This window comes from Neophocaena asiaeorientalis, unplaced genomic scaffold (genome assembly GCF_003031525.2).
Source record: "Neophocaena asiaeorientalis asiaeorientalis breed wild unplaced genomic scaffold, Neophocaena_asiaeorientalis_V1.1 scaffold275, whole genome shotgun sequence".
Taxonomy (NCBI): domain Eukaryota; kingdom Metazoa; phylum Chordata; class Mammalia; order Artiodactyla; family Phocoenidae; genus Neophocaena; species Neophocaena asiaeorientalis.
In genome coordinates this window covers 4482608-4506659 of record NW_020173679.1, presented here as the reverse complement: position 1 = coordinate 4506659, position 24052 = coordinate 4482608, and the positions used below count along the sequence as shown (strand labels likewise).

The following is a 24052-nucleotide window of genomic DNA, read 5'->3' as shown; positions in this document are numbered from 1 at the left end:
GAGGGGTGGAGAGTTGGGGACACGGGAGAGCAGGGCAGGGGCTTGCAACCCAGCTGAGCTTCCCCTCCTGGGGGTCCCACAAGCACCTCACACTCACCACCCACCCCTACCCAGTGCCTTCCCCCAATCCCCCAAAGCTCACCATCCTGGGCCATCCAGGCTAGAAACGCCTCCCAACCCCTCCCATTCCCAACATGATCACGGTCACTTGAACAGGGTGGGGCTGTCCACCTCACCTCTCAAAAATGTGGGATCGCTGCCCAAGTTCCCCCCAAATTCAGCAGACCCTTCAGAACCTCGTAGCGCCTGGAAAGGGATGGATTCAACTCAGCAGCCAGATGTGAACGGATTTTGAAAACTTATGAGAGCCATAAGCAGGACTGTTTCCAAAACCACGGCCTGAGCATTAGACACCCAGGGCCTCCTAGAGCAGGGACGGCTCCATTCCCTAAGGAATCCTGGCCTGTGACCTTGCCCTCTGTGGGACTTGGTTTCTCCACCTGTGAAGTAAAAGGGGTTAAATCAGGATAGTGGCTCTTTAACCGTGCGAGATCATGGCCCCTTTGAGAATCTAATAAGAGCTTCCGAAACTTGCCCCAGAATACACAAAACTTCACAACTTTGCATTCTGGGACTCTCTGACCCACCTGTGGAACTTTGAGGGGGCTGTGAACTCTAGGGTAAGAACCCCAGTGAGGTCATCTTTGAGAATACATCCTGTGTGACTCTGGGCATGACATTGCCTTCTCTGGGCCTGGCTCCCCTTACTTCTAAAATCCTGACAACAAAATCTGCCAACCCTGACAACCTGTCCTTCACGTTATGGACATGATTTTATTTGACCATCACAACATCAGGGCAGGATAGACATTCTTACCCCCATTTTAAAGGTGGAGAAAGTGAGGCCAGAGAAATAATAGACACAGAGTCACACTACAAAAGATCTGACTTCAAAGTCAATCCCCTTTCCACTCTCCCAAGTTGCCTTTGTGTTCAACACATCGACGATGTAGCTCCTGCTACTATTATTTCTGGAACACTGAAGGCATCCCAGACCCTGTGCTAAGGACTTTACCTTCTCTTATCACTTTTAGCCCAGGAGGCAAGTAGGAGTAGCCCCATTTTACAGAAGAGGAAACCGAGGTACAGAGGCACAAGGTCTTTCATCTAAGGCTGATGGAGCTAGAGTGGCCTCATGTTTTCTGTGCTGAATAACGACCCAGATGACATTGAAATTCTGTGCCCAAACTCGGATTTCAGGATCCAATTTGGTCCCAGTTTGTGGAGGGCGCAGTGTCAAATTTTATAAAATGTTTGAATTACTTTTAAAATCATTCTGTTTTATTCACCTTCGGCGCTTACGGTGGCTCACACCAACAGCTGGGAAAGTGTTGCCAAGCTGAGGCCCCATGGGGACAACTTTAATGGAAAGAGAACCATTTGGAAGGGCAGGAGTGCATTAATTATCAGCATGCAGAGGGATACTGCTGATTATAAATGGGCCCCCTCCCACCCCACACCCCACGTCTGGTTGCACCATTGATTCGCTGAGCAGACCCTTCCTTCAGATGGGAAAGAAGTCTTCTGGTCTCCATCAAAGGCCCAACAGCATCTGATTCAGAGACCGTGAGCTTCAGCCCCTTTCCCAGGGAAGAGAGCAACGACGGCTGGGCCTGGGAAGAGTCCATCTGAAGTGACGAGGCTGGAGCGGGTCACCCAGGCACCTTCTCATCCCAGATGGGAGCTTGTCTTGGGCCAGAAGGTTCCAGCTCAGGAGCTGGGTGCTGGGCAGCCTCTGGGAAGCCTGGAGCCGGTGCCCCCCTCGCCCAGCCTTGCCCTGTCTTCCTTGCACTGGACTCTAAACCAGAAGCTGTTGGGCATTAGCTCTGAGCCAGGTGGGGAGCCTGGGCATTCGTAGACACGCCACACCCGTTCCTGCCCTCCAGGAGCTGATGGTCCAGTGGACAGCTGGCCAGACGAGCAGCAATTACCCAGTGTGACAAATGCGAGGACTCTGAAGAGGCTCTGGACACAAGGAGGGTCTTGACATAGCACAGGGGTCCTGGAAGGCTTTGGGGAGAGCCATATCTCAACAGAGTCTTGCAGGAGTTAAGCAGGTGAAGAGGGTAGGGTGGAGAACAGCCCAGGAGGCCGGGAGGCCCTAGCCCTTGGGGGCAGACCCAATGGTTCTGGGTGGCCGAGGGGCGGGAGGAGGGCAGCGAAGCCGGGAGCCCACCTTTCTGCCCTCAGTCCTTCCCATGATATGTCTGCTACGCATTCGGCACTAGGCTGACTCAGAGCCTAGAGACCACAGTCCCTGGGCTCAGATAATTCATTTGTTAAGTTCCTGTGCGATCGGTGCTGTGAAGGGAATTGCTAGAGGCAGAGCAGCAGGTCAGGGGGCAAGTTCAGACAGCACAGTCAGAGGCAGCCTCTGCAAGGTGGGAGCTGACACCTGGGCGGGGAGGGGAGAACCTGGGCAGGGCTGGAAGGAAATGGGTGCTGGGCGAGGCCGGGACCCCCACCCGAGGAGCAAAAACCTCAGGGCATCCCCGAAGTGCTTCCAGCCCAAGCCCAGTGGGAGGGGGAGCCCGGACCTGTGAGGTCACCCCAAGGACTTCCGATTTCAGATTTTATCCCTGCAAAGGGGCGCCACAGGAGAGTTTCTTTGTTTTATTTTATTCAGATCTGCTCTGTTCTTTTTTCCCTCTTTTACTGGCTTTTTATTGTGTTCCCACTCCTGGCTTATGAGCTATACTTTTTTGTGTTATTTTTAATTATTGCTCTATAGTTTACAATACACAGAAAGCTTAACACTATCTTCAAATAATATTATACAACTTTGTGTGTAATGTAACATGCTTTTTCCTCCTTCCTTTGTACTATGTCTCTATATATACATATATATATGTATATCCTCCATAATACATGGTTATTATTTTTCTTTTAAACTGGCCATTATCTTTTAAGGAGATTAGCAAATGAGGAAAATATTTACCGAGATTATTTACCATTTCCAATCATCTTTTTAAAAAAATTTTTTATTGTGGTAAAATACACAAAATTTACCATCTTAACCATGTTTAAGTGTCCAGTTCAGTGGCATTAAATATATTCACATTGTCGTGCAACCATCACCACCATCCCTCCCAGTAACTCTTTTTTTTCTTTTATCTTTTTCTTTTTTTTGCGTTACGCGGGCCTCTCACTGTTGTGGCCTCTCCCGTTGCAGAGCACAGGCTCCGGACGCGCAGGCTCAGCGGCCATGGCTCACGGGCCCAGCCGCTCCGCGGCACGTGGGATCTTCCCGGACCGGGGCACGAACCCGCGTCCCCTGCATCGGCAGGCGGACTCTCAACCACTGCGCCACCAGGGAAGCCCCCTTCCAATCACTTTTTTCATCTTGTAAAACTGAAACTGTACCCATCAACACTAACTCTCCATTCTCCCCTCCCCCCAGGATACCTGCAACCACCATTCTACTTTCTCTAGGAATCTGACTACCCTAAGTTCCTCATATAAGTGGAATCACAGAGTATTTGTCTTTTTGTGACTGGCTTATTTCACTTAGCATAATGTCCTCAAGATTCATCCATGTTGTAGCAGATGAGAGAATTTCCTTCCTTTTTAAGGCTGAAAAATATTCCCTTTTATGTATGTAGCCCCTTTTGCTTATCTGTTCCTCCATCAATGGACACTTGGGTTGTTTCTACATTTTAGCGCTTGTGAATATTGCTGCAATGAACCTGGATGTACAAATATCTCTTCAAGACCCTGATTTCAGTACTTTGGGATATATGTTCGGAAGTGGAATTGCCGCATGATACGATCATTCTATTTTTCATCTTCTGAGGAACAGTCCTACTGTTTTCCACAGCAGCTATACCATTGTACATCCTCACCAACAGTGCACAAGGGTTGCAATTTCTCCACCTCCTTGCCAACACTTGTTTTCTGGGTTTTTTGATAGTAGCCATCCTAATGGGCATGGAGTGGTATTTTATCACAGTTTTGATTTGCATTTCCCTCACGATTCGTGATATTGAGCATCTTTTCATGGGCCTATTAGCCATTCTTTTTTTTTTTTTTAATTTATTTATTTTTTTAACATCTTTATTGGGGTATAATTGCTTTACAATGGTGTGTTAGTTTCTGCTTTATAACAAAGTGAATCAGTTATACATGTACATATGTTCCCATATCTCTTCCCTCTTGCATCTCCCTGCCTCCCACCCTCCCTATCCCACCCTCCCTATCCCACCCCTCCAGGCGGTCACAAAGCACCGAGCTGATCTCCCTGTGCTATGCCTATTAGCCATTCTTATGTCTTCTTTGGAGAAATGTTTATTCAAGTCCTTTGCCTATTTCTGAATCGGGTTGTTTGGTTTGTTGAGTTTTAGGAGTTCTCTTTATTCTTTTGTGTAGTCCAAATTTCCATGTGGTTATTATTTTCTTTCCTCTCGAAGAAATTCCTTTTACATTTCTTGTAGTTCATTCCTCTGATGATGAATTCTTTCAATTTTGCTTGTTTAAAAAAGTCTCTGTTTCCTCCCTCATTTTTAAAGACTATTTTTTTAGAGCAGTTTTAGTTTCACAGCAAAACTGAGGAGAAGCTACAGAGATTTCCCATAAACCGCCTGCCCTCACAGGTGCATTGCCTCCCATTATCAACATCGCCCTCTAGATGGAATATTTGTTTCAGTTGAACCTACACTGACACATCATTGTCACCCAAAGTCCGTAGTTTACATTAGGGTTCACTCTTGGTGCTGTACATTCTATGGATTTGGACAAACATATAATGGAGTGCATCCATCATTACAGTACCATACTGAATAGTTTCACCGCCCTAAAAATCCTCTGTGCTCTACCTTTTCACCCCTCCCTCTCCTCCAAACCCTGGAAACCACTGGTCTTTTTGCTGTCTCCGCGTAGTTTTGCCTTTTCCAGGATGTCATATAGTTGAAATCATACAGTCTGTAGCCTTTTCAGATTGGCTTCTTTACGCACTGAAGATTCCTCTAAGAGGGGGTTTTAAGTAGAAGAGTGACATGATCTGATGGATGTATTTAAAAGCTGCCATCTGGCAGCCACGGGGAAAGCGGATTAGAAGGGGCAAGGGGGTGGGGTGGGGGCAGTCAGGAGACAGCTGCAGAAATCTATGCCAGAGGTGGCCATGGCTTGACCCCAGAAAAGGAGACAAGGGGACGGACACACTGACCAGAGTGATTGATAGATGGACAGAGTGGGGGAGGGGAGAGGCGGGGCAAGTGAGGATGGGGAGATGGGAGAGAGGACCGGCATTTCATTTGGAGCCTGTTAAATTTGAGATGCCCGTGCCAGGAGGAGATGTCAAGAGGGCAGCTGGTTAGAATCCGGGGCTCAGAAGAGGCGAGTGAGGAGAGATGTGAACTTGCAAGTCCCTGTTAAAACAGATGTGATCCAGAGCCCTGGAAATGGAGGTCAGCCCCAGACGGGAGAGTGTAGGGGTGGTGAAGGGAAGGGGTGAAGATGGGAGATGTGCCCATTGTCAGGCCGCATCTACCCGGCACGGAGCTAAGTAGCTGCTCAATAAACAGGAAACGAGGAGCCATCGAGGACACCAGCAGGAGGGGAGGGGCGGGGCGTGATCCGCTATCTCCATCCTAGGGAAGGACCTGGAGGGGCCCCAGAGGCAGGGAGACCAGTTAGAAGGTGAAGTCCGGGGGGAGACGACGGTGCGTAGAGTGAGTGGTGGAGAGTAGAAAGGAGGAAGCGGAGTCAGGTGAGGTTGAAAACCCCACCCAGGTCTCCAGCTTGGCCGGTAGGGTGCTCTACTCACAGCCTCCATCCCACCCCAGCTGGGGAGTGGGTGAGGGGTGCTCCCTCTGCCGGTCCAGATCCCAGGCCTGGGGAGGAGGGCGGCGTCACTTCGTAAGCCCATTTTTTCTCTTTCGCATCAGGATCCCTTTGTGGTCGGTCCCCCGAGGCTCCCACTTCAGCAATGCAGCTCCCTACCCGGCATCACCTCCGGTCGTTTCTCAAAGTTCCTCCGCAGGTGCGAGGCGCCGTCCTCATTCATTCTGCGAGACTGTCACCCTGTGGCGAGCAGGGGAATGACATCTGAGGGGACCACACTTACCCTTTTGAGACGTATTCGTTGTTCGCCTACTATGTGCGCATGCGCGTGGCACTGGGTGAAGTTCTGGGTGGGATACAGAAAATCTGAGATACGGCGGTGAGGAGAGAGGACTTGGAATAAGCAAAACGTGGGGTTTCTTTCTGATTCCAAGACGTGCCGCTGTGTGACTCTGGGTGAGGGGGTGGGGTGCCGGGGTCCCCAGAGGTGCTGCTTACTGCTGCATTCGTCCCTGCGGCTCTGTCAGTGTCCCTTTCCACTCTCAGTGTGTCTGAACGTGGTCTCTTCTCTTCTTGTTCCCTCTGCCTGTCTGCTGATCCCTTTTGTGTTCTCTGGGGCTTGCTCTCTGTTTCTGTCTTTCCCTCTGTCTCTGTCTCTCTGTGTCTGTCTGCCTCTCTCTCTATTTCTCTGTCTCCTCTGTGTCTGTGTCTCTCTCCTATGTCTCTGTGCCCCTCTCCCTGGGTCTCTCCCTGTCTCCTCTCTCTCCCCTCCATCCACCTCTCCCCACCTCTGCCCTCGTCTTTCTTCCTCTCCCTCCATCCACCTCTCCCCACCTCTGCCCTCTGTCTTTCTTCCTATCTGTCTCTCCACTCCATCCCTGTTCATTTCTATGTCTGTGTCCCCTCCCCGCCATTGTTTGGCTTCTCATCCTCCATCTCTGCTCATCTCTGCCCCATTTCTCCCTGTCCCTCTGTTTCTGCCACCTTTCCCCACCCACCCCTCTCTCCGGCTGTGTCTCTCCCCACCAGCCTGTCCAAAGCCGCTGACCTGGACCATCACTGGGTGGCCAAGGCCTGGCTGAATGACATCGGCCTGTCCCAGTACTCCCAGGCCTTCCAAAACCACCTGGTCGATGGGCGGATGCTGAACTCCCTGATGAAGCGGGACCTGGAGAAGCACCTGAACGTGTCCAAGAAGTTCCACCAGATCAGCATCCTTCTGGGAATCGAGCTGCTGTACCAAGTGAACTTCAGCAGGGAGGTGAGAAGCGGGGTGGGGGGCACCTTCCACAGCCCTGCTTTCCTCTCCGCATCCACTGTCTGTCCATCCAACGACCTGCCACCTGCCCACCCGTCTATCGATCCGTCCATCCATCCTTCTACCTGTCCATCCGTCCATCCACCCGTCCATCCATCCTTCTACCTGTCCATCCGTCCATCCACCCATCCATCCCTTCCTCTCTCCCTCCCTCCTTTAAACAATTGCCTATTGGGGATGGGCCAGACCCTGTGCTCAATTCAGGGGAAACGGGAAACACTCATCCTCCAGGACTCACTGCTTATCAGGGGAAACCACAAAGAAGCTTGTGCTCACAACATCGTGGAAGGTTGTCCCAATGAGAGAAGCCCAGGGTTTTCTGAAAACCCCAAGGAGAAGCTTCCAGAGGGATCAGAGAAGCCCTCCCAGAGGTAGTGACACCTAAAGTAAGACCTGAAGGAGGAATTTCAGGGATCAGTCAATAGAAGGTATGAGGGGAAAGCAGCCCAGAGAGGAAACAGCATAGACTAAGGCCCAGAGGACAGATCTGTGACAGCAGAAGATCTGAGAGTCCTGTGTGGTTCCCATGCTGGGTTTGAGGTGGGAGGGTGAACGGGAGTGCAAACAGGTAGCTGGGGGACTGTGGGGCATATAGAGTTTGGACTCTGAGTGCCCCCTTGTTCTGAGTGCTGCCAAGCCAGAGAGCCCAGGGCATCTACTTCAGCTCCTCCAAGGCCTACCGGCAACTCTCCCCAGATAGTCCCCCGAGGGAGGGGCCCCAGGTTGCTGGGGTCTGTGGGGCTGAGTGCAGAGGGCTTACTTTTCTTAGAGCACCGTCAGAGTACAAGCAATTCAGGGGTGGGAGGAGAGGGACAGAAGAGGGGTCTTCATGGCCTTCTCAAACACCCAACGCAGAGCCCTGGGCACAGGAAGTGATGAGGGCACGGGCCCTGCCCCCAGGAGCCCCAGTCTGGTACAGGAGGTGACGAGTGGGCCGATCATGACGGTGAAGTGTGGAAATGGGTGGCCTCATCTGGGGACGTCCCTCCACAAACACGCATCGAGCACCTGCTCCAAGTCAGGTGAGCAGGGGGCTGGGATGCACAACCAGGCAGCCGCCGTGGGTCCCAGGCAGCCCCAGCCTCCAGATGCAGGCAGCTCTGCCTCCAGGCTCCTTCACCCCGGAAGTGGGCTTCTCCCCATTTTCCAGAATGAAAGGATCGACGTGGCCAGAGCAGCCGTGGATGGCCTGGCCAGGAGCCTCACATCAGCATGCTGAGGTCCCTGCCAGCACCGTGGACCCTCATCCCCCCGGCTGACCCACCCTCCCCACCCCAACAGGCCCTCCAGGAGCGCCGGGCTCGCTGCGAGACGCAGAACATAGACCCCGTGGTGTGGACCAACCAGCGGGTGCTCAAGTGGGTGCGAGATATTGACCTGAAGGTGAGGGGAGATGGCGGGGCTGGGGGTGACTCTTGGGCAAATCCCATGCACGTCTGTGTGTGTGCAAATCAATCTCCATTTTTGCGTGGGCTGAGGCATCGTCGCCCAGGCTGGCAAGAATAACCTGCTTCCTGTCCCTCAAGAGGAGGGAACTATTCCCCACTCCTGCCATCCCCCCAGCAGCACCCCCATCTCATGGGGCGGGAGGGAATGCTGAGCCATTCTCGCTCTTTGAAGCCAGGGTGGGATTGAATCCACACCCATCTTCTCTCTCAACAAGCATTTATGGGCTGCCTGCCTCGGTCTGGGTATGTCACTGACAAAAGAGTCCAGTCGCTGCTCTCATGGCCCTAAAAGAGTGGGGTGGGGTTCCCTCTCAGTATTAAATGAACTGGTCCCCGGAGGTCAAGCCCTGGCTGTTGGGGGCATAACCCCAGTGGAGGTGGGGCCCCCTCAGGCCAGCAGGGTGGCTCACCGGCCTCGTGTCTTGCCCTCAGGAGTACGCAGACAACCTGACCAACAGTGGTGTCCACGGTGCCGTGCTGGTGCTGGAACCCACGTTCAACGCTGAGGCCATGGCCACGGCCCTGGGCATCCCCAGCGGGAAGCACATTCTCCGGAGGCACCTGGCGGAGGAGATGAGTGCCATCTTCCACCCGGCCAAGTGAGTGTGGGCTGCTGGCTGCAGCTCGCAGCTTTTGGAAGCAGATGGTCCTGGCCCATCCTTCCTGGATCCCACCTGTACCTTTGCTACACAGCGGTCTCCTTTGGCAGATCCAGAAACTGAGGCTCAGAGAAGTGCAGTGCTTTGGCCTGAACGTCATAGAGTAGAAAGAGATAGAGGAGCAGTCAGGTTTTGAATAAAGTGTGTGGTTAAAACGGGCATTTAGAGAAGGGAGAGTGACCAGCGTGTATGAGGAAGGCCATGTGAGGGTGGGGTTTGAGCTGGGGAGGATTCGCACTGGCCTAAGAGGTTGAGATGGCTGTTCCAGGCAGGGCTGACTATGGGGACGGAGGTTTGGAGACAGGGATGGGTGTCTTAGTGGTTTTTACCATCTAGGTGAGCAGACCATGTCGGCCCACCTACCCCAGGCTCCTCATCTGAAAAGTGGCCGGAGGATAAACACGTGAACGGATGAACTCCCAATGCACTCTCTCCTTTAACAATGATTGTGGTTAGGGTTAGATGACCATTTATGAGCACATGCCATGGGCACTAATTCTATCCACATGACGATGCTCAGAAATTAGTTTCACTGTCCCTCCTTTATAGATGGAGAAAATTGTTTGAAGGAGCCAAGGTCAAACGGCTAGTAAATGGCAGAGCCCGGATTTGTCCTTTATTCTATTAATGTGATGTATTATGTGATTGATTTTCAGATGTTGAACCAACCTTGCATTCCTAGGATAAATCCCAGTTGGTCATGGTGTATAATCTTTTTATATGTTGCTGGATTAGGTTTGCTAGTATTTTGTTGAGGAATTTTGCATCAGTATTTACAAGGGATATTGGTCTGTAGTTTTCTTTTCTTGTGATAGTTTTGTCTGGTTTTGGTATCAGAGTAAAATTGGCCTCATAGAATGAGTTGGGAAGTTTTCCCTCATCTTCTGTTTTTGGGAAGAGTTTGTGAAGGATTGCTGTTCATTATTCTTTAAACATTGGGTAGAATTCACCAGTGAAGCCATCTGGGCCTGGGCTTTTCTTTGTGGGAAGTTTATCATTAGTTATTATTATTACTAATCCAAACTCTTTACTCATTGTGGGTCTATTTAGATTTTCTGTTTCTTCTTGAGTCAGTTTCAGTAGTTTATATCTTTTTTTAGGTTCTTACTTTTTAAAACAATTTTTTCATTGCAGTATACTTGATTTACAATATCGAGTTAGTTTCAGGTGTACACCACAGCGATTCATTTCTATACATATATACACATATATATGTGTGTGTGTATATCTATATCTATATCTAGCTATATATATATGTTCGTTCTTTTTCAGCCTCTTTTCCCTTATAGATTATTATAAAATATTGAGTAGAGTTCCCTGTGCTATACAGTAGGCCCTTGTTGGTTATCTATTTTATGTATAATAGTGTGTATAGTTTATATCTTTCTAAGAATGTGTCCATTTCATCTAAGTTAGCTATTCTGTTAACATACAATTGATCATATAATCATTTCCTTGTAATCCCTCTTATTTATGTAGATTTATCCCCTCTTTCATTCCTAGTTTTACTAATTTGAGTCATCACGCTTTTTAACTCTTGGTCAGTCTAGCTAAAGGTCAGCTCATTTTGTTAACAGGTGCCAGATTTGAACCTGAGGCTCTCTGCATCAGGCCTGAGTGCTCAACCCCCAAACTATATGGGGCCTCAGGGAACAGCTGAGCCACACCCCACGTTATGCAGGTGGGAGAAAATTGTGCATCTTTCGCAGGGTCCAGGTGCCCTGGACTGCCCTCCCCCGTTGGCAGGCTGACACCCAAGCAGTTCTCATAGACCCTGCAACAGAGTCATCGGTGCTCTTGGAACTGCGGATACCTCATCCCCAACTCAGACCTACAGGACCAGAATTTGCTGGCAGAGCCCGGGAATCTACATTTTCATGCATTTTATGCATGCTGAGGTGGTTTTGACAAGAACCCTATTCCATGAGCCATGAATCAACAGGTGCAGGAAAAAGGCTTTTCTTCTCAGAATTTTCCACCTTCCTTTACCTCCCTTCTGGAGCCATGTGATCTGTAACAGTCTTAAGATCTTCCGAGCCCTGGAGGGGCAGCTCTAGCTAAACATTAGCCAGTGTGAATAACATTTGTGTGACTGATTAAACCCTTGACCGCCCCCCCCATGAGGTGGGAGGTATGTTGACGACTGTCTAGGATTAGTGGGTGAGCACTAGGGATGTTTCAACGGGGCACAAATAGCGTGGGTTCTTAGGTCGTTGGGAGGTCAGAGACTCCTTCAGGAACCAGGTGAAAGCAGTCCTCCTGATGTCAGGACAAGGAAGAAGGAAATGAACTCAGTCCAGGCTCCTCATTTTACCTCTGAGGAATCTGAGGCTGCTCAGCCAGGGAACCAAGAGGCAATGCCAGTACCAGACCCCAGACCTGTCTCCCTGTTAGGACCTTTTCCCTTGATGCTGCTTTTTTCCACATGTTGGTCATAGCTTATGAGTCAAGGTCTCCACGTGGGATGTGGGATTTTGGAACCTCGCGGCCCGTTGCTGAGACCCTGCCATGGGCCAGGGGATCAGACTTTCAGTTAGCTGGAGGAAGACAGAACTCCATGAATTTCTAAGGAATTTTAGAGCCCACTGCTGTTGGTACAAGAGTCCCCAGCTAAGCCAAACACCAGGGAGACAGTGATCCCCAGGCAGGTGGTGAGATGCTTGGGAAGGTCTGATGGGTTTATATTAACCAAGATCTTCAGGCTTTGCCCAGGACAGCTCTGCAGTGGTCTAGGTATCTCATCCTGTCTACTGCCTTCTCGCTCCTTTTCCTCCTCTGTTGCTGATTTCAGCTTTCCAGAAAGAGAAAGGGCAAGGCAGGTCTTTTGGGGTGAGTCCTCCCAGAATGCTTGGATTGGGTGGAGAGATTCCAGTTTGAGGAAACATCCCGAACCATCGAAAGAGACTTGAGAAGCCAACCCTGGGACTGAATCCCAGGCCGGGTGAAACAGAGTGATGGTCATAACAGCAGCCCTTCACACTGATATCATATGTCATCGTCAACAAAGTGCTGTCACATCCCTTGTTTCATTTTCTCCTCCTCCCTGTGAAGGAAGCTGAGTGAGAAGGAATCGTTGCCTCCTTTTACGGATAAGGTGACAGGCTTCAGAGAGGTGCTATGACCTGCTCAAGACTAGATGGGAGTCCGTGGCAGTGCTGGAATCTACCAGCAGGGACTCCCGTGACCCTCCACCACACCAGGAAGCTTGAGCACCTGGTTCCACTCTCCAGGAGACGTGACCCCTGATCACATCTGTGATCCCACATCACCCGGTAGATGTGATGCCTGTAGTCACAGGGGGGCAGTCAGCTCAGAGCATCTTGGGAGATTATAGTCCCCATGTATTAATGGCCCGTGACCAGGAAGTCAGGGAACATCAGTACGCAGCCCAACTCTAGGAAAGGCACATTTACCAAGAGTTTATAGGTTCCAATATGACATCATGTTCTCCAGCCTCCTCTCATTGCCATGACAACCATACGACCAAAGGGACTGAGGCGGGGCATTTTCTGACGTCATCTTGTGATGTCTGCTTTGACACACACTGACTTCTTGCTTCTCCCGGTAAACCCCGGTCTAGCACCAACTCTGTCATAGGACCGTGTGTTAAAGATCCAGAGAAATAAATCAGTGGACCAAAAGGATGCAGGGAGTGGCCAAGCCATTCCAAAGCATCACAGGAGCCAAAAAAAAAAAAAAGCCTTAATGAAAATGTGTGACCATCTCCAGCACTTGCCTGAAGGACGGTGTATCCTGTCACTAACAGCGGGTCAGGCACAAGGCGGATTCAGCCTGTAGTTCATTTAGATTCTCTCTGAATGATAGGCCTGAGAAGAGTCCCCTTTAGGCCTCGGAAGTATCAGGCAAACATTGCATCTCTCTTGTAAATACTCCTCCCCATCCTGTGGCCTCGTGACCCATGGCCCCAAAGTGCCCCTTTTTGTTTCCAAGGATGCAAGAGTCAGCCGGCATCTCCCTCCTTTCCCTCCTCCTTCCCCCTCCAGACACAGTTATAAGGTGGGGTTATCAAGCTACCATAACCATTTGCTAAGCTCTGCCACGGGCCAGGCTCAGAACCTAGCACGTTGTTGCCACCTTCTACGGGTGGGTGCGTGAGCCCCATTTCACAGATGAGAAAACTGAGGTACAGCAAGGCTGCGTATCTTGCCTGGGGCCATAAGCTGGTAAGCTGAGGAGCTGGGATTCAAAGCATCGTGCTCTGCTGCTTCCCTAAAGGGCAGAAAGAGTGGCCAGAACAACAGGGGAACTGTGTCCAGCAGTGGTCTTATCTCCCTAGGCCCTTCCCAGGGGACCTTTGAGCCTCCAACCCGAAGTATAAACAGTGAGACAAAGTGAACGTGGAGCCTGACCCAGAGGCGCCCGCGATAACTGACAGTTCATGTCCCCTGACCTCCCAGGAATGCTGGAGCGTCTCAGTGAAGCAGTTTCCTCTTGAGTCGGTTCCATGGGGCTCCCCTTGCTGTCACTTTGCTCCATTGTTCTCATTAGCATTTCAGCAGGGAAGAGCAATTCCATTGTGAGCTCAAATAGACTCAACCCTCGAGCACACAGAATAAGAGGCCTTGTCACAGCTCTACCTCCTTGGCTGGCAGGCTACCCATGTCTGAGAGATCTAGGCAGCAGACAAGGGGGAGTATTCTTGGGCCCCCTGGCAGGTCACCTGAGCCAGGTGGGGAAAGGGGCACATTGAGATTTTCAGGCACCCACAAGAAGGTGATGTTTCATGGTATTCTGCCTCACCCCACCCCCGAAGGATCACTGAATTGTGAGCCCAGAGACCAGGCCCTGGGGCGGGGTAGTCCATGGAGTCGTGGTCCTGTGTAAGGAGGACGCACAGCAGGGCCTTTGGGGGCTGAGTTCTGGCTCCTCTTCCATCATCTGTGGTTTTAGCAAGAAACTGGAGCCTCGGTTCCCTCATCTTGAAATGCAGACAATCACTCCTCTTCCCCAGGGCTTCAGGAGGGTTCAAGGAGCTGACTCAGGGGAAGGACCTGGCGTCATGCCTGGAACACAGTAGGCGGCCAGTTAATACTCTGTCCTCCCCCACTTCACTCAGCTCCACCAAAGCATCCCTCGTAAACCTTCATTTAATTGGGTGAGACTCAGCCCTCAGGCCAGCCCCGCTGACAGAGGCTGATTCCCACCCCGCCACCTTCCTTCCTGCACGCATGCCTTTTTAGGGCCCAGGACACCCTGTACATTGACTCAGGAAATGAGTCAACAGAGATGCCCTATCTTCCAGAAACTTCCCTCATTAAAACTTATCCTTCCAACATTCCACTCCCTCAAGGTCTGACAAAGGAAGTAGAAATATTCAATTAGCCATTTCAAGTCTCCAAAGACGGTAACCTTGCGCTCGGCCTATTGGCGTTCTCGTGACTTTTAATCCGCAGGAGGAACGGTACGGTTTTAGCCATGGAGGAAAAAGCTAGAAGGGAAGGTGCTTTGGCACAGTGGTGGCAGGAGCTGCCCTGGGCTCCTCGGTCTACACCACAAAGGCAGGCACTTTCTGCTCAGGGGATGGTTTGTTAAGACCAGAACTGCGTACTGGGCTCCATTGTACAGATGAGGAAACCGAGGCCCAGCAAGGGAATCAGCTCACATGAGGGCACAGCTAGGGGATGGTTGAGCAGGGACTCAAGCCAGGTCTGTACCCCTCAACCCCTGTGTTGATCACAGCAACTCCTCATGCTATGCCAGCCCCTACTCAGCATTTTATATGTGTCCTCTCATTTAATCCGCCAATGACCTTATAAGAGAAATGTTGATATTAACCCCACTCCACATTCTGTCTCCTCCTCTGGCCCCCAAGGTGGGAAAAACATGGTCTAGATCTTGCTTCTAGAGAACCAAGTTCAAGTTCTATCCCTGCCACTGTGTGTCTTGTGTATCCTTGGATGAGACACACATCCCCTCTGGACTTTCATCTCTTTTTCAGTGAAAAACAAAAGAAGGGGCTCTGGAGTTCTCCCAAGTTCATCAGACAGCTGATGTTCCGTGACTCGGGGGTTTCATGCACTTCCCACAAGACGGCAAACATAGCTGGCTGCATGCGTTTAGATTTTCATGGCTTCTGCACTTAGGACAGCTTCCCCACTAGACCCGGGGCATTTCATCCCCAGATGGAGGAGAGAGGGAGGTCATCAACGAAGACCTCAGTTCCTGACCCACCGCAGAGCAAGAGCCTCCCTGTGACGAGGATGCCCTGGCACCGGGGGACCTGAGAACTCACCTTCACCTGCCACCCAGCAGCCAGTGCGGTCCCCTGCCCAGCACCCTCCCCTCCCTTGAACTTCCTCTGCAGAACTTGCCCCAAAAGAAGCAGAGCTTCTCTAAGGCCGCTCAAAAGCTATTAGAAGGTTCATTTCTCTTCATGAGTCCACCTCCGTGGTGGCCTGAGCCGAGGCTCACAGCTCCTGTAGAGCCACCTCCTGACCGCCCGTCAGCCAGAGCCAGTTCCTCTGTAATAAGTTTTTACTGTTAATATGACTCATTATCATTATAGCCATTTACTGGATTCCAGCTAAGCTCCAAAGCACTTTTTAACTAACCCTCACGATCACTTCGTGAAGTTGGCTCTAATACGATCCCCACCTGGCAGATAGAGAAACCCAGCTTTCAAGAAATGAAGTGACATGCTCGAGGTCACGCAGCCAGTGGAGAGTCGAGCCAGGATTTCAGTGCCACTGAAGCTCCAAGGAAGATGCTGGACACCAGCGTCTTGGGATTGCTGAGGTTGACAGGGAAGGTACAGAAGGCTCTGCCCATGCTGGGGCCAACCCTGCAGGCAGAGAAAGACGGGAGTCCAAGAGACACACTGGTTTGCCCAAAATCTAAAAGAGAAGGAAGGCAGGTGGGAGGACGAAGTTCGGAACTCCTGGTTCTGAACCAGTTTCTTGCCCCAACTCCATACTCCATACGCACCAGCACTAAGATTCTAACACAGGGGCTGGCCAACTTCTTCCATACAAGGCCAGATAGTGAAGATGTTAGCGCTGGAGAGCCATGTGGTCTGTGTCCAAGTAGTAAGAAAGCAGCCATAGACAACGTGCAAACCAAGGGACTGGGTTCCAATAAAACTTTATTTACAAAATCAGTCAGCTAGCTGCATTCGGCCCACAGGCTGTAGTTTGCCAAGTCCAGTTCTAACAGAAGCCTTTGATGCTTTTGTACAAGGAAGGGAGCGATGGGGGTAACAAGTCAAGTGGCGGACCCAGATTCCCAATGCAGAGTGGGGGAAACTTTCTTGATGTTTCTCCAGTCACACCTAATGAGCTGACATGGGGGGCTTCTCCTATCAAGTCTCCCCTCTCCTGACAGGGTTTGCAGGACAGTGGGGGCTTAGGAGAGACTTTGGGGTCTCTGAGACCAGGGTTCAGATCTTGGCTGTGCCGCTTCAAGCTGTGTGATCCTGGGCAGGTCGCTTGATCTCTCTGTGCCCCCTTTCCTCATCGGCAGCGAGAGATGGCAGCCTGGCCTCTAGGTGTGCTCTGAGGATTGTGTTTGTAAAGTGCTTGGCCCGGTGGTGGCGCGTAGGAGATACTCAGTACACCGCAGCTGCGGTCACTGTTCCTGGAGTGAGTGAGTGTCTGTGTCTCTGGGTGGCAGTAGCTGGCACACACCCCCGGCTGCCGCAGCCCTGCTGACTTGCACTGGGTCTCTCCTCAGCTCCACAGGCATCCGGGAGGCTGAGCGATTCGGAACGCCCCCGGGGAGGGCCTCCAGCATCACCCGGGCGGGGAAGGAGGAGAACAGCGGTGGGATCAAGTACAAGGCTGGCCGGGTAGGTCGCTCCACGTGTTTACCTGGGGGTCCCCCAGCCTGGGAAAGAAAGGTCTTTGTGTCGTCTGGAGGGGGGCCGATGGGCCAGGTCACAGGTGCAGCTGGGAGAGAGGCCCTGGAAGCCACCCTCAAGGGACCTGCATGATGGTTAAGACACACTCAGCCTTGTGGGGTCTTTGTCACTGTATCTCGAAGTGCAGGTCTCACCTGCCTGCATCAGACTCACCTGGGTGGATGCGTAACATACAGATTCTGGGGCCCACGTGGGGCCTCCTGACTCAAGGGCCTCGGGGGCAAGGGGAACCCCGCATGCCGCAAGGCTGCCCAGAGGGTTCCAACACCCCCTAAACTCTAAGGGCCACTGACTTAGATTTTGAACTCCAACGGCCACTGACTTAGATTTTGAACTCCAACGGCCTGACCAAGAGCAGCGGATGAGCCTCTGGTGCATAAGAACATGTGTAGTTGGGTCTGATCATGTGGACTCAGGGTGACACAGATTCCTAAACGGAGGTGTATAGACGCAGACGACAGAAGCGGATACCAAAATTCTTCCATTTATTCAGCGGACAGTTTTGGGTACTAAGTGCATCCCAGGCACGTCCTGAGTGTGGGAGATAAACAGGAATAAATGACCACCCTCACCATTAAGATGCTCTCAGTCTAGACTGTGCATTCCCACTGGGGGTGCTGTCACCCCGAAGGGGTCAAAATTGGTTCGGCTCAGGGAGGGCACAAAAAACCTTACTCGTTTTATTTATAAAGCACAGCTATACACATGGCACATAAACAGTGCACAGTATACCCGTGGCATGAAAATTTCATAGTGGGAGTGTGATTAGGGAAAAAATGTCTAAAAAGTCTTCTTTTAAGGGGGGGCAGTATTGAAAGAAAGGTTGAGAAACACACTGGTCCAGAAAGAAAGGCGGTCAAATCAATAAATAATCACAAAGCACTGCCGTGACTACCCTAAGAGAGAACTATTTACTGAGGGGCCACCGAGTCTGATAATGACAGCTACTGTCTCCCAGCACCTTGCTGTGTGCTTCCCAGATGGATTTCTACTCTTTGCAACAACTCTGGGAGAAAGGAATTATTAGACCCATCTTGTAGCTAAGAAAACTGAGGCTCAGAGGGGACAGGTGACTTGTCCGAGGTCACACAGCTGGGAAATGGCAGAGCAGGGATCCAAACCCCAGTTTGTGAGTCTCCAAAACCCACACTCTTTCTGCCACACCAGGCAATGCTGGAATATTTCTTCTTCTTGACCTGGGAATGCAGTCAGACCTCACGCCCACACTCATTCTCACCCCCCCCTCCTCCTGCTGAAGAGGAAGGTGAGAGACTTCGGTAGATAATCAGAAAGACTATATTTGCCCTCACCCTCAGTAACAAACGGGTTCCTTCCAGCTGGGAACACAAAGCCCTCTCCTAAGGTTAACTCACAGAAGTCCTCTCAGTCTCCCTGAGGAGTGGAGTAGTATTACTAATAGGAGGAACACAGAGTGGCTAGGTAAGGTCACACAGCAATTGAAATTGGAGACCCCACATTTCCCAGATCCAAGAACATTCAATTCTCTTTTTCTCTTCTTCCTGTCCTTTGTTCTCATTCCTCTCTTCTCAGCTGCCCCTGGGAAAGATAGGAAGGAGCTTCAGCAGCAAAGACCCCGATTTCCACGATGACTATGGCTCTCTTCAAAACGAAGATTGCGGAGATGATGACTCCCAGGGCAGGCCCGAGCAGTGCCGTCTGGAGGGCTACAATGGCCTGGAGGTCACCAACGTGTAAGGAGCCGATGCTCCACCAGACCCAACACAGAGAGACCTGGGGATGAAGGACAGCCAGGGACTGTCGCTGTTGTACATAGTGATCTCGGCCTGAGGGTGCTGCCCTAGTCCCGGGAAATCCCAGTAGACTGCTGTGACTGCGGATGGGAACCCTGGGGAACGAGGGGGCCCCAGCCTGCCTGACTTGAGCGGGCTGTGGACTTCCGTGCTCACTGGAGGGAGACTGGCCCAGAGGGCCCGTCAGGGTGCCCAGCACCTCTGTCATCAAGGCTCTACCTCGGAGAGACTCAGCCACTGAGCAGTTCAAGTGGTCCCGGGAGCCTTGAAATGAGCCACCAGGATGGAAGGAGGTACAGGGTTCCCCAAAACACCCTCCCAGGAGGAACAGGTGGGACTCCAGCCAGACACGCAGAGCCCGGCAGTGACAGCACCAGGAGCTAGCAAAGCTGGAGGCTGACCGGTCACCACGTGGACCCTTCTGGCCAGCCTGGCGGAGGTCTCAGCTCCAGCATCCATGCCCCCCATGACCAATAACTTGGCTTCTGACTTGGGTCACTGAATCTCTCTTGGGAGAAGGCACAACGGGAAGGTCATTCCCATCCTAAAAGCCGTGTGTCACATCCGGGTGGACATGTTAAAGGGCTACTTGCTCCCTCCTCCCGGGAGTGGCTGTCCTGGGTGGAGGCAGGTGACATCCCTGCGGGGGTGGGGCTGAGCAGTGACGTTGCCAGGAAATGCAGATATCTGGTCATCAGGATGAAGGATATCGTGTCGATAGGATCAGGGTTGACTGAGTTAGGTCCGTGACAACTGTACCAAGTGTGACAGTGGGTTTGGGACTGGGAACAGGGAAACGCTTGTCATCGTTAACCCAGCAAACCTTGTTGTGACGTCTGTCACCTGACACACAGGTGTGCTTGCCAGTGTCCTAATTGAGCTGAATCTCACAGGTCGCTAAGGTGGTACAGAGGATCCCCAGCCCTCTTCTTGACTCTACTACTGTTTTGCTGTGTGGCTTCTTCCCAGTGGCCTCACCTCTCTGTGCCTCAATGTCTTCATCTACAATACTTCTGGTTCCCTTCCAGGGATGTTGTGAGGATTAGCACTTGCTAACGTCTGTAACACTTCGTAACCTCTCAGGAGACAGGTGGGAAGTTATGGGGTCCAGGGTGGGTGTCTGCTTTCCCATTTACAGCACAGAACTGACACTGTACTGATATAGTACTGGTTCTCTCCACCTGTTTTTTGTTGTTGTTGTTTCTGTTTGTTTGTTTTGGGGGCCGCACCGCACGGCATGCGGAACTTCCCCGACCAGGGATTGAACCTGCACCCCCTGCAATGGGAGGGCAGAATCTTAACCACTGGACCACCAGCGAAGTCCTCTCCAACTGTTCTGATTGGAGCAACGTGCAAAAGGAGGGCAAGAAATGTTTAATGTTCAGACTCTCTAGAGCCCCCAGTAGGACCTGACTTCCCCAAAAGAGGAAAATCCCACGGACATAACCCTTGAAAATGAGTTTGATCCATGTGTTCAGGCTTGAGTTCATTGACCTCGATGCTGAGGAATGATTAGGGAAGGGCACGTGGCATTGGAGTTCTACTTACACTTAGGTTATCAAAGCAAATCATTTGTTGGAACCACGATGCTCGACTTCCATTGAAGCCTTTGGCACCAACAGTCTATAAGAGGTTTGAATTTCCAGGACTAGAAGCAGGGTCAGCCTCCAAGAACTGTCAAAGCACGTTCTTCAACCCAGTGAATTACTTCCCCTCAAGGAAAAGCACAACCTGAGGCCTGATGAACTTGAGAATTCCTCCTTCCCCGAGGCCGAAGACCTTGGTTTCCTGACCTTGGTTTCCTAACCTTAACACAAGCACAGCTTTTCTCACCACCGGAAACCAAATGCCTAGTTGTGGACACGTGGATGCCCCCTTTTGTCTGAACGTTTGGCCTCCTAGGGACACATTTCTGATTCCAGGGCCCAAGGGGTGAAGCTCTGGAACAAGGGGTGAAGCTTTGCGGAGGTTCCAAACCCAGTAACTTCATGACGTTCAGCCACACACACGGGATCGAAGGCTGCAGAGCCCACAGCCGGAGAGAGGAGTTAAAACCTCGCTCTAACCTGATGCCACAGGCCACTCCCGAGCCAGCATCCAGGCTGGCTGAGCCGGCACCCCAGGATCTGCCTCGGGAAGGAGCAAACCCAGAAGGGAATTATTCCCGCAGGGTGAGCAGGAATGGCAAACCGACAGGTGCCTGGGTGCAGGTCTGATTATTTGAAACCAATGCATTGTTCCCTGACTTAGGGACAAGATGGGCAAGCGGACAGTTGGGGGGAGTCACTGGCAGGGATGGCGGTGCCCAAAACATTCGCAGCACTTGGCCGGCAGGCCTGGGGCAACGTGGGCAAACTTGGACGCGCCTTTTGGTCCAAACGATGCCCTAAGAGCACGTTCTCGCCTCCCGGATGCTCTGTATCTCTGGCCCCCAGGCAAGCGTTTGGATGCTTTGCAACATGAGGATGGGTTAGCTGATAAATGAACAGCCTCCGTACAGAGTTAAATCAGGTGAGCTCTGTCTGCTGGAAAAATCCTAAATGTCAACTCTGCTTCAAGAGCGGGCAAGAAGGGCAGGGGGTGCAGACTTGGCAGAGAGGTTCTAGTAGCGGTTAACGAAGGCTGGCAGAGCGGCCACCCACAGCACAGTGACCTGCCACATCCTGTCCAAACGGCCTGAGTCATGGTCTTGGTCCTTAAAGGGTGACATGGCATCTGGACCTCGGAACCATGTGAATGTGCTTCTGTGAGAGCTGTTGTCGCCTGCACCCATGGGTGCTGGCCCCTTAAAAAGAGGTAGTTGCTGCCAGAGGTTGGGGAGAACCAGGGTGGGCAGAGAACACCCCATATTCCTCCCAGAAGCTGGGGACCAGAGCCATCAGAAGGCCCCAGCTTTCTGACCCCAGACACCTCTTGTCTGTGGACAAGGCTCTCTTGTCCTTGGCTGAGCAGGGCTTTTCTCCGAGAAATCTGTCCGTGTCAGCGTCGCAATCATCGGAGCCCAGGCTGCAGGAGGCGAGGAGAAGCCACAGGAGAACCTGGACCAGATGAAGTCGAGGGGAAGGGGTCTCCACACAGCCCAGCCAGCATGGAGGGGCCTCAGAACAGTGACCCCCAATCTCTAGGTCCCCGGACAGGGCTGAGTCCAGCAGAACAGGACGATTTGGCAAGATGTGACTTCCGTGTTCGGTGCTCCAAGCCTAGCTCTCCCCCTTCCCATCACAACCCATATTTTCTGGGCACTATCACTTCTGCTCTGCCCTTCGAGGTTCCAACGGGCTCCTGGCAGTGGAGTGGCAAGAAAAAGAAACCTTGTGGGAAATAGCATCTCCTGACACTAACATCATTCCCAGCGGTTGGCTGATGAGAATTTCCGGAGCCCTGACGCCCCAGGGAGTCTGTGGGTGCAGAGGAAACGAGTTGTCCATGAGCTAAGATGATGTTTCTGACCTTTAGTTACTGATCATGGCCCGGAATGTCCTCCCAAGAGTGAATTTTAACGCTGTAACAATAAATACTACTCCACAACACTTCATTGATGAGCTGGCCTTTTTCTCTGTGTGTTCTCATTCAGTTTTCCCAACAGTCTCTTTGAGAGGGGTGATTATTAACCCATTTCATAGATGGAGAAACTGAGGTTAAGGCTGAGGGGCTTGCCCAGCTCCATTAAGCTAAGACGCGACCGGGCAGGACTCCAGCTCAGTCACCTGCCTCCAGATCCCAGGCTCGCTCCTCCCCGCTGAGCACCACCCCCACTACAATGTTGGTGTTCCCACCCTCACCCCCACCTTCCAGCACAGGACTTACATTACTAGGTGGCAGCACTCAAAATGGAGTTCTGGTTCATTCTGTCCTATTGGAAAAGTCAGGCGCCTACTGTCCCCGTCAGAGTGCTGCCTCCTGTCCCAGAACCCCGCTGTCAGGAGGGGAACATCTGACCAGTTACCCCTCCCTTGATATCACTTGCTTCACCGTGTCCCTCTTCGGGGGTATTCACATTTCCAGATCGTCGGAATAGATGTTCAGCAGTTGTCTCAGTCAGCTTGGGCTGCTACAATATAATACCGGAGACTATGGGGGCTTAAACAACAGACGTTTATTCCTCACAGTTCTAGGGCCTGGGAAGTCCAAGATCCAGGTGCCAGCTAATTCACTTGGTGAGAGCTCTCTTCCTGATTCACAGATGGGTGCCTTCTCATTGTGTCCTCCCAGAGTGCAGGGAGAGAGAGAGAGGAAGCAAGCTGTCTAATGTCTTATAAGGGCACTAATCCCATCATGAGGACACCATCTTCATGACCTAATCACCTCCCGAAGGCCCCATCTCCTAATACCGTCACATGGTGGGTTAGAATATTTCAAATAAGAATTTGGGGAGGACACAGACATTCAGTCCGTAGCAGTGGTAGAACCACAGATGTCCTAGCTCGGTGCTTCTCAAACTTTAACATGCACCTGGGAGGGCTTCCCCGGTGGCGTAGTGGTTAAGAATCTACCTGCCAGTGTAGGGGACATGGGTTCGAGCCCTGGCCTGGGAAGATCCCACATGCCACGGAGCAACAAAGCCTGTGCACCACAACCACTGAGCCTGTGCTCTAGAGCTCGCGAGCCACAACTACGGAGCCCGTGTGCCACAACTACTGAAACCCATGCCCCTAGTGCCCATGCTCCGCGATAAGAGAAGCCACTGCAATGAGAAGCCTGCGCACCGCAATGAAGAGTAGCCCCCGCTCGCTGCAACCAGAGAAAGCCCGCACAGCAACGGAGACCCAAAGCAGCCAAAAATAAAAATAAATAAATTTATTTAAAAAAAAAAACCGTGCACCTGGGAGGGACAGGTATTTTAGGGAGGCAGATGCTGAGTCAGGAGGCTTGGAGTGGGGCCTGAGATTTGGCATTTCTAATAAGCCCCCAGGCTGTGTTGCTAGTCCAGAGACACACACTGAGTATCAAGATCATGGCTGACAGCTGGGCCCTCCTGGCAAAGCCCAAATCACAGGAGGTAAGGGATGGTCTGAAGGCTCCACCCAGGTGTCCGACTGGCCCTGATGGAACCCCACCCCAATGAGGCGATTGTATGCTTCTCCCAGGACAGGAGCCCAGCCTGACTCCCTAGCTCATTGCTAAGTTCTGGCAAGGGGTGA

At 51.7% G+C, this 24052-nt stretch overlaps 1 protein-coding gene across 1 annotated transcript in view; it reads left to right on the top strand.

The window, feature by feature from the left end:
• The window catches only part of KAZN (kazrin, periplakin interacting protein), a 1100080-nt gene extending 1081142 nt beyond the window's left edge, over nt 1–18938 (top strand). Inside the window, exons 18-22 of the mRNA XM_024749822.1 lie at nt 6868–7099; nt 8438–8539; nt 9037–9203; nt 16953–17067; nt 18691–18938. Coding sequence (XP_024605590.1) covers nt 6868–7099; nt 8438–8539; nt 9037–9203; nt 16953–17067; nt 18691–18855 — 781 coding nt within the window. The 3' untranslated portion in view covers nt 18856–18938. The remainder of the gene's footprint in view (nt 1–6867; nt 7100–8437; nt 8540–9036; nt 9204–16952; nt 17068–18690) is intronic.
• The last annotated feature ends 5114 nt before the right edge of the window (nt 18939–24052 follow it).